This window comes from Loxodonta africana, chromosome 5, assembly GCF_030014295.1.
Source record: "Loxodonta africana isolate mLoxAfr1 chromosome 5, mLoxAfr1.hap2, whole genome shotgun sequence".
Classification (NCBI taxonomy): Eukaryota; Metazoa; Chordata; class Mammalia; order Proboscidea; family Elephantidae; genus Loxodonta; species Loxodonta africana.
Genome location: NC_087346.1, coordinates 88,007,627 through 88,022,358, shown reverse-complemented (window position 1 = coordinate 88,022,358; position 14,732 = coordinate 88,007,627). Strand labels below are relative to the sequence as shown.

The 14,732-nt window shown below is 36.3% G+C and overlaps 1 protein-coding gene across 5 annotated transcripts; it reads right to left on the bottom strand.

Annotated features, from left to right (window-relative positions):
- Nucleotides 1-383: 383 nt before the first annotated feature.
- LOC100663533 (UDP-glucuronosyltransferase 2B31-like) lies at nt 384-14,388 on the bottom strand. 5 transcript variants are annotated; one of them, XM_010595711.3, is made up of 7 exons: nt 13,482-14,388; nt 13,071-13,130; nt 11,311-11,459; nt 5,881-6,012; nt 4,822-4,909; nt 4,140-4,359; nt 384-851 (listed from the first exon to the last, which is right to left on the bottom strand). In XM_010595711.3, the coding sequence occupies exons 1-7, from the start codon at nt 13,792-13,794 to the stop codon at nt 572-574; spliced, it is 1,242 nt and encodes a 413-aa protein (XP_010594013.1). In that variant the 5' UTR covers nt 13,795-14,388; the 3' UTR covers nt 384-571. The 5 variants fall into 5 exon arrangements, with proteins under 5 accessions (XP_010594013.1, XP_023410868.1, XP_003415955.1 ...); XM_023555100.2 differs by having other exon boundaries at nt 11,311-11,455; nt 13,067-14,388; XM_003415907.3 differs by having other exon boundaries at nt 13,071-14,388.
- Nucleotides 14,389-14,732: the final 344 nt, after the last annotated feature.

The following is a 14,732-nucleotide window of genomic DNA, read 5'->3' as shown; positions in this document are numbered from 1 at the left end:
TTTTTACCAAGGACTTTGCAGGATTCCATAATTTCAGGTAGGGAGCTAGCTAAAACCACTCAGAATTTCTGAAAGAAAGAAAAATTTCATGAAGAAATGCTTTATATTTCATGAGGGATACATATATTTCATATGACTGTATATTATTTAGAAAATGCACAATGGCAACATCGGCTTCCTGATCTTTTCAAATCCACAGGTTAAGGCTCCAGTGAGTTTCATTATGTTTCCCAGTTATGATATTATACATAAGTCAACAACAAAATAGAATTTTTTCAGGATTTACAAAATGAGAATAAATCCTTTAATATAATTCATCTGGTGAAAGGAACTGCCCATTTCAAGAGGAATATTGAGGAGGAGTTTATCAAAAAACACACAGGATTATTCCTCCTTAGGGAAAAATGGATTAACTAACACCACTGCATTTAACTAAAATATTGGGGAAATCAGAAAAGGCCCATTCTTGCAAAAAGTGGGAGAGAATCTTCCCACAACTTGAACCACAATGGCTGAATTAAATGTAATACTCTCACTTGTCATGCGTATTAGTCTTAGGTCTTAAAGAGGCCTATTCCCTCTTTTTCTTCTTTCCTGCCTTATAAAACATTTGATAACCAAACAAGCAACATCTTATGACAAGAAAAGTAGCAATCGCCACACAAGCCAATAGAAATCCAATCACATCCAAAGAGTGGTACTGGTACCAGGTGAGGCTGAGGGAGGCTGGGCGAAGGTGCTTGGCTCCTTTGTGGCGCATGACAAACTCGACCCAGAAGATGGCTCGATCCAGGGGCTTAACAGGCTGATCATGATGAATGGCTGATAACCTCACAGCATTCTCTTTATAGCTGAAGAAAAATCAAATAGACATCAACTTAGAGAATAAACCAGAAAAGTAAAATAAGTAAAATTTTCATGCAGATGGTAAAAATGAGTGCCACATAAAATCGAAAGAAAAATATATGATTTTCCTCTGAGATGATGATAGAGATTTTAGTTTAAGGGCTTGAATTTGTTGAGTGCATAGAATTTCAAGATGTAAAGAAAGATGTTAGGAGAGGACATGTACATTTAGGATGGAGAATGGAATGATCCAAGTCCTGAAGGCAAAAACAGAAAAAGGAAAAAAAGAATGAAAAACATTTGAATGTACAGAGTTTTAATTATTTGTTATGACATTGTTAATGCACATGGTGTACAAAGTTCAAAATACTACTCTTATCCAGAAGTAGAAGGCACGTTCATGATGAAGTCCAGTAACATGTCCAGACAAGGCTGCTCAGCTATTGGTGTTGGCCAGGAATTGGTATTGACCTTATGTCAGTGATTGAGTAGTTAAAAGTGTGAAAGTGGATTGTCTTGGTTTGAATCCTGATTCTGACATTTAATTGCTGTCTTCTTTGGGCAAGTTATTTTTTCTGTATGCCTCAGTTTTCTCTTTCTTAAAATGGAATGAATGGGAATAATGCCTTTTTATCTGATTATTGCAAGGGATAATGGATTGAGTCTTAGAATACTTAAAATTGTTCCTATCATGTAGTAGACTGTCAGAAAATGTTTGCAATTATTATTGTTGTTGTTCTCGTTAGTATTGTTATTTTAGAACCTGGAGAGTGCTCAGTATTGCACTTCAAGGCATTGTAGTTTTATTTGTTTTTTTCTCTTAAAAATTATTATGGTCAAGGAAGAAGAAGAGTGAATGAAGGCATATTGCTTATGAACTCTGAATCCCAAAGTGCTATAGTATGGCACTGTAGCAACAGCAGTGGAGGTAACTTCTCTCCCTGCTATTTAAAAAACTCAGTGGGAGGGCTCAGTTTTTAAGAGGAAGGCACTACTCCTAAAACATTTTTGCAATATAGTAAAGAATATAATGAAGAAGTCACATCATACAAGTGAAGAATTTAGACACTGCCAAGCATGTGATAAGCATTCAATACTCATAAGCTAATAAATGAACTATCATTTTCAACATCATCATTGTATTTATTAAAAATTAAAAGGTGTATGAAGACATCTATACTAGAGAGATATGCCTTACATGCACTCATCAAATGAAAGGTATATTCCTTTTAAAGTAATAAAAAAAATTAAATTTGCTTTACATGGAAATCATTTAGAATGAGCCATAGGTGTACTAAAATTAAAATATCACTGCTTTTAAAATGTAAGTGTCCACTGTACTATTATTATCAATATATTCTCAGATAAAATATTTTACTTTCTCTTAAAGTCATTATAAACCAAAAGATGAAAATATATACATAATAATTATGATAATAATAGCAGTAATCATACAATTGAAATCCATGTATGTCTTAAGATAATTGGACACCACACATTTCTAGTTTCAGAATTTTTTTTTTGAGTTTTTTTTAACTGTGCTTTAAGTGAAAGTTTACAATTCAAGTCAGTTTCTCATACAAAAAATTTATACACACATTGTTATGTGACCATAGTTGCTTTGCCTACAATGTGACAGCATACTTCTTCTCTCCACCCCATATTTTCCATGTCCATTCAACCAGCTCCTGTCCCCCTCTGTCTTCTCATCTCACCTCCAGACAGGAGCTGCCCACATAGTGTCTACCTGAGCTAAGAAGCAGAATCCTCACCAGTATCATTTTATGTCTTATAAAAACTAGTCTAGTCTAATCTTTGCCTGAGGAGTTGGCTTCTGGAATGGTTTTAGCTTTGGGCTAACAGAGAGTCCCAGGCCATGATCTCTGGGGCCCTCCAATCTCAGTCAGACCATTAAGTCTGGTCTTTTTACTAGAATTTGAGGTCTGCATCCCACTTTTCTCCTGTTCCATCAGAGATTCTCTGTTGTGTTCCCTGTCAGGGCAGTCATTGGTGGTAGCCGGACACCATCTAGTTTTTTTGGTCTCAGGCTGATGGAGTCTCTGGTTTATGTGGCCCTTTCTGTCTCTTGGGCTCATATTTTTCTTGTGTCTTTGGTGTTCTTCATTCTCCTTTGCACCAGGTGGGTTGAGACCAATTGATGCATCTTAGACAGCCGCTTGCTAGCTTTTAAGACCCCAGACGCCACTCTCGAAAGTGGGATACAGAGCATTTTCTTAATACACTTTGTTATGCCAGTTGACCTAGATGTCCCCTGATAGTTTCAGTAATTTTGACGTTAGAACAGGAACATTCCAACTGATGAAAATCAAAGCTACTGTCTTTAATATGAATAACACCTCAATATCAAGAAAACAAAAATCCTCACAACTGGTCCAATAAGCAACATCAGGATGAATGGAGAAAATACTGAAGTTGTCAAAGATTTCATTTTACCTGGGTTCATAATCAATGCCCGTGGAAGCAGCAGTCGAGAAATCACATGACTTATTGCATTGGGCAAAGCTGCTGTAAAAGACCTCTTTAAAGTGTCAAAAAGCATAGATGTCGCTTGGAGGATTAAGTTGTGCCTCCCTCAAGCCAAGGAATTTTCAATCACCTCGTATTCATGCGAAAGCTGGACAATGAATAAGGAAGACCAAAGAAGAATTGATGCTTTTGAATTATGGTATTGGCCAAGAATATTGAATATACCACAGAGCGTCAGAAGAACAAACAAATTTGTCTTGGAAGAAATACAGCAAGAATTCTCCTCAGAAGGATGTATGTTGAGACTTCGTGTCGCATACATTGGACAGGTTATCAGGATGAACCAGTCCGTTGAGAAGGATATCAGATGTACTGACACAGTGACTTCAACACCGGGCTCAAACAGAATGATTGTGAGGATGATACAGGATAGGGCAGTGTTTCATTCCATTGTACATAGAGTTGGTATTAGCTGGAACTAACTTGATGGCATTTAACAGCAACAGCAGCATGTCATACTGATTTACTATAAATAAACCATTTTAGAAGAGTTTAAAACATTTAATGAGTTTCATGCTGAAAGTCACAGAACTGTGCAGGGTAGTATTGTTAAAACATTCATTGTCCCTAATTCAATTTTGTTCTCATCTTTTAATTCTTACATTTCAAACATCAGAGATTTCTCTCATTTTCCTGATTGGCTGTTTCAAAACTTCCCCATTAGCCTCAAATCTCTGACAAATCATTCCCCCAACATCAACAAAAAACAAAGAAACGAACAAACAAAACTTATTGTTAACACCTACGATGGGTCATTGATGACTGTCTTCAAAGCATTGAGCAAATCTGCACTTGTCATTGTGTTCATGTCCAGGCTCACTGCTGCCCCCTTGGCCTTCACACGAGCAATGTTATCAGGCTGATCGGCAAACAAGGGAATGCCCACCATAGGGACCCCGTGGTAGATAGCCTCATAGATGCCATTGGTTCCACCATGAGTTATAAAAGCTTTGGTCTTTGGATGACCTAGGAATGGGTGAGATTTAGCAAAATTATTCATTATAATTCTTAGAAATAAAATGATAAATAGGAAGTATAAAGAATGAACTCGGTGGTTCTAAAGAAGGGGCAGTTATTTTTCATCTGCATTTGAAATACCTCTCCAACCATGGAAAGGATAGATATGAGGTGGGAGTCTTAGGAGATAGATGATCCAGGAGGTATTAAAAAATCAAATGAGAGGTGCTTACACCTGAAATACAGATACCTTGATTCTGGCCATAAGGATTATGACCTTATGTATATAGTAAAATGTCAATTATTACATTTCATCTTTTTTTCCCCTAGAATTAGAAAATAAATATAAAGAACTTATACTTTATTTTTGAGTTTTTCAGCAAGAAATGCTCAACAATTGGTTTTCTGTTGAACTATTATCCCTCTGATTGGCTGTTACTCATATTTTTAGTATTGCTTCTCTAATCTTACCAAGAAGGTCATTCTGGGGGATCCACTTATAGAGTCGAGTATTGGGTCCTAAAGTGTCTGGTTTCTTGCCATCAAATCGCCACAGCACCTATTAAGGTGAAAAAAATATTTATTCCATGAATAGAACTGTAAAGTTATAGTAAATTAGAATTCTGAAGAGATTTAAAGAGCATCTAGAGGATGACAGATGAAATAAGGACAAGAGATGCTGGGAAATCAGAACTACAAAGAGTGAAGTAAATAGGAAAACCCATGTTAAATGAATTTATTTTCATATTTCATCGGGTATGGAATGCTATTACAATGCTTCACCCATCGGAGATTAGCAATGACAAATTCAACTGTTCAAAACCAAAACCAAACACAGTGCCTTTGAGTCGATTCCAACTCATAGCAATCCTATAGTGACTGTTAAAAAAATAGTGACTGTTAGGCCGCCATAATTCTAGTGCAAAAAATGGTAGTGAATTCCTAATGAGAGACAATACGATATTTCTTTTCTTTTCTTTATTATATTGTCTCTCATCTCTAAATTCCCTTTTAACCCCTTTCTTCCTTTTTATTTTTATTATTTTTGAATGACATGGAAGGGAGCTCACTTATGTTCACTTGTTCCAGAACTTGTGGTTCTGTGAAATATGTTTTTACTTTCCCATCTGATCTAGCCTTCTCCTAACTGCCTAATTAAAATTTCATTCCTTCCTGATAACGTCTGCAGTGAGTATAGTTCCCGCAGGAATCCTGAAAGAAAGAAGAGCAAATGACAGGACAGAATTCAGTGATTCCTGTATACCTGGCTACAACATCGTAATAATGCCAAAACTTCACACCGCCATTATTAAATATATGTATTTCTCATCAAAATGTTAATGCTAAAGTAGTTATCAATTAAAAATACCTTATTTTGAAATTTAACACATTTTTTTTTCAAACTGTATTTTGAGATAAATTGAAGCTTTCATAATATTTTATCTTCCTGCAGAAAATATCCATAATTAGACCTTTACAGAATTGAATAGACTAGTGAATGTTAACTCACAATGAAGACACTTTATCTACCTTTTGCGGAATCTGGGCAAGGGCTGATGCAATCATATGGGCCCTTTCTTCTGTGGTATTACTGACCATTGACCCAAGAGTAAACACCACAACACCGTGTTTTCCAGAGCTCTGAACGAACTCTTCTATTTCCTGTGAAGAAAGGATTTACCTCATCATGAAACAGCAACAAAATGTGGAACAATGTGTAAAGATTTGGGCACAAACAACTTAAGGGAGAAAATCAAGCACTGACATCCAAAATCAAACCTGTTGCCATAGAGGTGATTCTGGCTCTTGAGAACTACATGTGTTGCGGAGTAGAACTTGAGCTCCAAAGGGTTTTTTTTTGGCTGTAAAGTTTATGGAAACAGATCTCCAGGCCTTTCTTCTGTGGCACCATTGGGTAGATTAGAGCCACCAACTTTTTGATTATTAGGTTTGCACCACCCAGAGATCTTCAAATATTGATAGAGAGAAAATTACTGGAATATTGTCTGCTTTTTAACAAAACTTGTCAGTCAGTTCCTTTGGAAATTGATGTGTGATATGAGATCTATGGCCTCTATTACCTATGTTTGTGTAAACGTATGTATGTATGTGTGGTATAAGTAACATATGAAATTAAACCATTAGACAGTAGTGAGAGGGACCCTCATTCTTCATTTACAATTATTAATTACTAATCGGCACCACAGCAGGATCTTAACTCAGCTTTAATTCTGTATAGTTGTATTTCTACTGGAGTCCCAGCACAGTGCAAATGATTACTGTGCTTGGCTACTAACCAAAAGGTTGGAAGTTCAAGTCCACGTAGAGGCGCTCCAAAAGAAAAGCACAATGCTCTATTTCTGAAAAATCAACTAATGAAAACCCTGTGGAGCACAGTTCTACTCTGATACACATGGGGTCACCATGAGTCAGAAGCAGCTGGTTGGCTACAGTTCTACTAAATCACGTATGTTTATTTCAGTAGGTTTTCTGGAGAGTTTTTTTCAGTTGTGAGTCATTAGTGTTTTACTTCTTGACTATGAACACTAAGGAAAAATTACTTATGTTGGGGATAATTCTATATATTTTTCTGTTATGTTATCCTTTATGTCACACCTTAAACTTTCTCATAGTTCTCTAAATATTCCCCTAAAATACCCCTTAAGGAACAGAGATTAAGATCCTCTAACATTCAAAAAAAACTTTGGGTTTGAGATTTCTGTGAAATAGTCATAAGATTTCGATTTGGAATCCTTAAATATACATTCGTTATTACTTTTTTTTTTTTTTATTACATACTAGAATGTCCTTATCTCTGGGCTTCTCGCTTATGATACTTCTTGCCCTGAAGTCATAGTATGAACCATGCACTTGTAGAATGTGAGGGACCCTTATCATCACCTCGCTGTGTCCTGAGGGGAGCACTCTCTCCCCAGTGGGAGAGGTATGCCAGGCCTCTCTCCAGCTGGGATCTGGCCATCCTCTTCAGAAGCTCACTTCGTACTGTATAAAGTTCCTGGTGAAGATGTGTTCGTGTGGATTTGTTTGAGAATTTTTTGACTTGTGTTCCCTGATCCTTGCATTATTTTTTACTAAATTAATTGCTCTATTAGGATAACTTCACATTCCTTAATGAATGCACCCTGCCACCAAATAAAAAGAAAATGCAGAATCAAAAGTTTCCTGGATATCTTGCCAAAACTATATACTTAACTTTTTCTTTTTCATTCCTTCTGTCTTAAATTCATTATTAGTTCTTTTTTTTTTTTACTATAAAATAATGACTGACCCCTTCCAACATAAAAACTATACTTTCTGAACCTAATATCATTGGCATAAAACTTCTCAAACTCCTTCACCGCTTTTATAGAAAAGCAAAAGAAAGAAAATATATTCCAAACCCCACTGTGCAGACTATGTGCTACTCAGAGCTTTCATCAAAAGTGTAATTTTAACCTGTTGAAGCCAGTTTCAATATAAGGCTCAGTGTACAACTCCTGGAAGCCCTGGTGGTGTAGTGGTTAAGTGCTTCAGCTGCTAACCAAAAGGTCGGCAGTTTGAATCCATCAGGTGCTCCTTGGAAATTCTGTGGGGGCAGTTCTACTCTGTCCTATAGGGTTGCTATGAGTCGGAATCCACTGGACAGCAACGGGTTTTTGGTTTGGTACAGCTCCTATGAATCACATAGTGCAACCAGGTTTTCTGTATGATTCCAGCGGCTCACAGCAGGATTTAAAGTAATCTTGTTTAGAGTCGTTGGTCAAACGGTTGATCCAACACCTCCTTTATCTTTGCTGTGGAAGACGGACCTGGATACTATTATAGTAATACAATCTTTCTTTATAGATTAATCACTGATGTGGACTGGTTAGTTCCTATTCTGTGACGTCTTTATGAAATAGTGCAAGCTCACTGTAAGAAATTTTGGAAAAGTATGAAAATTATAAAAGAGAAAGTAAGATTCACCCACACTTCATGTCCCGAAAGTTTTTAAAATCTGTATGCTTTCATTCTAGCGTTTACCCTGTTCATATGCTGAGATGTATATATATGACTTATATTTAGAAAACTGTAATCCCAGGGTACACTATTTTTTTCTACAAGAAATTTGTCATCATATTATGTTTATCATTTTACCCCACGTTTCCCAACTAGTATAATGATTGATTTTGTGTGATTAAGCATTCTTTGATGAAATGATTGTAATGGTGTGGATACACATATTATTATTTAACCTCTCGTTGATGCTGGAATTTAGATCACTTTCAATGTTTACTTTTTAAATAGAACTGCCATGAATATTGATGCTACACATCTTGATTTTCTTTTTCTCCGTGTACGTTCATATGAGTATATTATGAGGTCAAAGAGTGTAAGGATTTTTTATCTTTTGATGCTTTTTGCCAAGGGCTTTTTTTTTTTTTAAAGTCAGAAATTATCCGAGAGTCTAATAATTAATAGAAAAGCAAGTAATATGGGGGGGGGGAGAAATCACTTTTTATAATAAAGGATAAATCTTCACAGTCATTGAGTTGGATTCACCTTGTTTCTGCAATGTAAATAACAATTAGTCTAAACAAGTTATTTTAACTATTATACTGTTATTCCTTCTCCTTTTCCTCCTCCTCCTAAGACTGTGATTTTTCCTTAATGCGAATGGGAAAATCTTTCATGAATAAGGTTAGATTGCATAAAACGTTCATTAATCTTACAGCAGCTTTTGGACCCTATGAAAAATATTTTATATAGCCTAAACAATTTGCACTCTAAATAAATATTGAGTTTTAGTCCTCGAATAGGATCTCAGTTTTATGTTGCTGCCAACAGAAGGTTGACAAAATTGATGTCTTAAAGATTATATACTAGTGCGATAAAGAATGCTTGTTTTTTATTTATGTCTTAAAGGTGTAATATTAATTAAAAATATATTTGATTGTTGCTATCCTCAATAAGGAATATTATCCTATATATTGACAGAATTATTTCAAACTAAGGGAATTTTTAGATAAAATTGGTAGAAATTATTTTATCTTTGTCATGTATACAGGATTTACTGTCCTTGTTATATGCACAGAATACATTTTCTTTGTTCATTTTTTTCAGGCAGCTTTTTTTTTTTTTTTTAATGATATAGATAACCGTATACTCAAAGGGGAGCCTGGATGCTGCAGTGGTTAAGTGTTCGGCTACTAAGCAAGAGGTCAGCAGTTTGAATCCACCGGCCACTGCTTGGAAACCCTATGGGGTAGTTCTACTTTGTCTTATAGGGCCACTATCAGTTGGAATTGATTCGACCACAACAGTTTTTTAATTTTTATTTTTAATACAAGATGTTTTCCTGAGGTTTCCTATAGGGTTGATGTATGGTAGAAAACACTTCCTCTGATAGATAGGCTAAACCATTCCTTTTATTCTCAAAGAGGTAAAACTCTGGGGTTTGAAATGATGAATGGTTTCAGTGCTGTAAATCAAGGCTACTGTAAAGCCAGTAAAATTTGGGTTGGTTGCAAATGTTGTTGGCAGCATCTGTTTGATTTCACCGATTTACATTGTTGAGGAATGATCTTCCTCTAAGCTACAATACTGGAGAAGAGCCTGAATCCTTACAACAAAATTTAAGCATTTCAACCTACTTCATGCGTTTGCCAATAGATATACATCCACTTTGAAAAACTCCACAGAATATGTGTTCTTTAGGACTTTGCCAGAGAATATAATGTTGATGTGTTGGAAAACCAGTTCCTATTAAATTAGAACTGTATCTAACGTGCCTGACACAGGTGAAATGATTGATAGTATTTGTAATAGTAAAAAATAGCAATAGTTATTATGGTTAATATTACTTTTGGATTACTTACCTTATGCCAGAGACAGTTTAAGTGTTTTATATGCAGTGACTAATATCTTCCATACAACCACTATATGGGGTTTGTAGTATAATAGGAACAGTCCTCATTCTATGAACATTCTAGTCTAGTTTTTCATCATCTGGTGCCTGATCTCCTGCAACAACCTTCTGAGGGGTCTGTCATTGCATGGTCTTGCTCCTTCACAGTTCAGTCCAGTAACTGCAACTCTTTCCATTGGCTCCACATGCCGTTAATAGATGTTTCAAACTCCTTTTGTCTCCAACTATCCTCTCCTGCATCATCTGCCTCATTACTCCTCCTTTTCCTGATGGGATAGAAGGTCTTATGGACTGCCATTACTATTCTTGCTGTTCTCATTTTGTCTTTCTTTTTCCTTCTCCTCCTCTACCTATTTCTGCACACCCTTTACCTTAGTTATCAATGAGTCTGGGTTACTTTCTGTGATCGCTGCCGGGTGTTCCCTTTGCATTGTGGTCTTTCCCTATTATACCATTTTTTCACACTTTATTTTTCCAACTAGAGTATAAGGTGTGTGTGTGTGTGTGAGGGATGGGGCAACAGAATTGGACAGAAACCATGTCTGCTTAGTTTGTCTGTATATCGAACCAGCACCTAGTTCACCTGGATAATTGTAGTCACTCTAAAAATATTCTTTGAATGAATGATTGATAATTTCTTACATGTTGAAAATGAAGGCTTTAATTTATCAGACCCGAATATCAAAGTCAGAAACCCTGGTGGTGTAGTGGTTAAGTGCTACAGCTGCTAACCAAAGGGCTGGCAGTTCGAATCCGCCAGGCGCTCTTTGGAAACTCTATGCGGCAGTTCTACTCTGTTCTATAGGGTCGCTATGAGTCGGAATCAACTTGATGGCACTGGGTTGGGTTTTTGGAGTATCAAAGTCACACAGCTATATCACTTAATTTTCTCAGGATAACAATATTCAGATACTTTTTGGTGACATGGAAACACATGAATTTCTAATTAGTAGGTCACATTACCCCACGTCCCACATCTTTCCTACTTAGTCAAACATTCTGAATGAAGAACAGAATCGTTTCAACTGCAAAACCAACAGTAATAAGTTTACCTTAGGCAAGGGATCGGCAGGTTTGCAGTGGAGCCCTCCAACAAAGTCAAAATGTGGCAAGAGAGGGCGTGGAAATTCAAAATCCCAATAGGTTCGAATGAGCCATATTTCAGCTTTCCCCATTGTCTCATATAATGTAGTGGGTCTTCCTGTAAAGGAAAGAGAAAACAAAAGGTGGAGGTAACTTGAGAAAATTGTCATCTGAATATCTGGGTAATTTTCTGAAGGAAGTGTGGAATAATGGAGGCAAAAATGTTTAAAAGCGTGAGAGGAGCCTTAGATCGCTAATGTCACCTTAGCACTTTCACCACCATAAACTGTTATTAAGCCTAAGTCACTGTAGAGTTATATATGCATTTGTTTTCTCTAAAGTTGCAAAAGTAATAGATGCAAAAGTGCAAACAATGGGATTGAGCTTTCCAATCAATTAACCCGAACATAGCCATGGAAACACCTTTCCAGAAGTATTCAAATCTAGTTTCTACAATTTAGCAAGGCAGCCCCTTGATACTTGGTTTTCCGGCTAAACCGTGAGGTTTTTGTGGATATGGCTCAATTACTTGTACCAACTATAGACTTTGGTTCAAGTCAAGAGCTGAATAATATTTCATTGTTAAATAAAAGTGTTTGCAATTAAAAGCTGGAAAATTTTCAAAAATTATGGAAATAGATGTGGTCACTCAGAATTTTTTTTTTAATAGACATAGTTAAAAAAAAAACAGATTAATAACTTGTATATCAACCCTTCAACAACATCATAGGTCTGCAAGACAGATGATTTTTAAGCACTTAGTGAAGAAGTGTGGAATCATTGGAAACCTCCAGGTTCACCAGGCACAAGCTATGGAGGATTATGTTATTTTGATTATAGCTATTTGGCCAGCAGATTAAGAAAACACTGTAGACACAGAATATAATTATTTAGTCTGGAATAGAGCCACTGTATCCCTCAAATGAGATGAAGTCCTGAGAAGGCAATACAGAAAAATATTTTAATTAATAAATAAGGAAACTGAGCTACAGGAGAAGTAATTTTCCCAATGCTACACAAACCCTGGTGCTACGGCTGCTAACCAAAGTGTTGGCAGTTTGACTCTACCAGGTGCTCCTTGGAAACTCTATGGGGCAGTTCTACTCTGACCTAGAGGGTTGCTATGAGTTGGAATCGACTTGACGGCACTGAGTTTGGCTTTTTGGTTTGGACACAGATAGTTGAAGCCCTGGGGGTACAGGGGTTATGTGCTTGGCTGCTAACCAAAAGGTCAGTAGTTCGAATCCAGCAGCCACTGTTTGTAAACCCTATGGAGCAGTTCTACTCTGTCCTGTAGGGCTGCTATGAGTCAGAATTGATTCGATTGCAAAGGGTTTTGGTTACATAGACTGTTATGCTAGAAATATGTGTGTCACTCTTCAATCTACAGGTCAGTGATGGTCCAGACAGTCACTGATGTTTACAATGACTCCTTAAAGTTAAAAAGTGCAATAAAATGGATATGTAATTAATTAAAGAAATTCTAAATGTCTTAATTTTTAGGTTTCTGACTTCCTGGAGTCTCCTGTGCTAGTGATGGGCCACTAGGTTCTTCTAACTGATTCTATAATATTACTGAGATTGATAAACAATTTCATATTTTCATTTCACCTTTTATTTACAAAAAAAATCACCTGGCTTTAATTTTTTTTTTTTTTTTTTAAATAAAAACTCACCTTTGAAGGCACAAAGTTAGGATTTCATTCTACCAACCAAAAACATGACTTACCTAGTACTTCACTGTAAAACTGATCCCACTTCTTCTCCTTAAATGACTGGAACCAAAAGTCAAAATAAAGCCCATATACCATGTTTTTTACCCTCTCCAAGAATGTCATTTGATCATTCAATCCTGACAGAGCAGTAGGTACATAGGAAGGAGGGGTTAAAAGCCCTCCACTATACTTTTCAAATGTATAGCCATAAGTGAACCGGACACTATACACAAATGGTATTTTAAGTAGCTCCGCCACCAGCTCACCACAAGGACCAATGACATCTGCAAGAACGACATCAAACCTTGATTCCTGTAATTTCATCATTAGTTTTTTGTTGAAAACTATGTCTTTACAGAGCTTTTCAATAAAATCAGAAAATTCCCACTCAATTTCTTGTATTTGTGAAAAAAATGTCCAAAATGTATCTTTTGGCAGATCATATGTCCATGTCCTGATCCATTTCATGAAAAGAAACTCAAAATCATCTTTAGTAAGAGATGTAGGATAAACTTCAAATTTAATAGCAGATGGTGTGTTGGGATCAATAAGAATGGAAGCTGAAGATGTTAGAACAGTCACCTCATGACCCCTCTGAATAAGTTCATCCAGTATTGTCTTTATATTGATCCAATGACTATATTCTGTTGGCCACACCAGCACTTTTCCACAAGTTCCAGAGCTAACGTAACAACTCAGTTGTATCAGCAGAAGAGCTGAAATCCATTTCGTAGACATCCTGGTTTAATGAATTGTTCTTTTCAAATTTCTGTTCCCTTCTACCTTTGCTCATGTTTATATTCCAGGAGAAATCAATCAAGAAGTTAAAATACAACTCTTACACATCAGAGTAAACACATTATACAAATAGTCAGAGCATGTGGTTGTCAAGTGGAAAAAGCAAAGGGGAGATGACCTTGTGTTTGTATGAGTGTAGTTAATGTCTCTTTTATCATAAGTGCTATCACGCAGCTGAAAGTTGATGGCCTAACATTTGGGTGTCACCTATGTTATATAATAGGTTTTAGAATAGCGTTAAGAACAGTGGCAAGTGTGAGACCACTTGTGACTGCAGTCTGCTTGATGCAAGAACTAAAGTAATTATACGTTTGCATCAGCATTTTTTTTGTATATCAAGGTTCAAGACTTTTTGTGTCTTATAAAACCTTTATTGATGTATAATTCACATGCCAAGCAATTCTTTAACTTAACGTGTACCATTCGATGGTTGTTAGTATACACACAGAGTTGCACAACCACCACCATGACAATTTTAGAAAATTTTACTCACTCCAAAAAGAAACCCTGTGCCCCTTAGCAATTACCCCTCAGTCTTCCCACCCACCCTCTCTTCCCAGTCCTACAAAATTGGTAATCTACTTTCTGTCTCTACAGGTTGTCCTGGTGTGGACATTTCATATAAATGGAATCATGCAATATGTAATCTTTTGTTGCTGGTTTCTTTCTCTTAACATAATGTTTTCAAGATTTATCTATGTTATATTATGTACAGTATCCAGTATCCCATTGTATGGATATAGTACTTTTACTCGTCCATTCATCAGTTGATAAGCACTTGGGTTGTTTCCACTTTTTGATTTATGCTGTTATGAATAATGCTGTTTATGAACATTCATCTGCAATGTTTGTGTGGACATATGTATTCATTCCTCTTG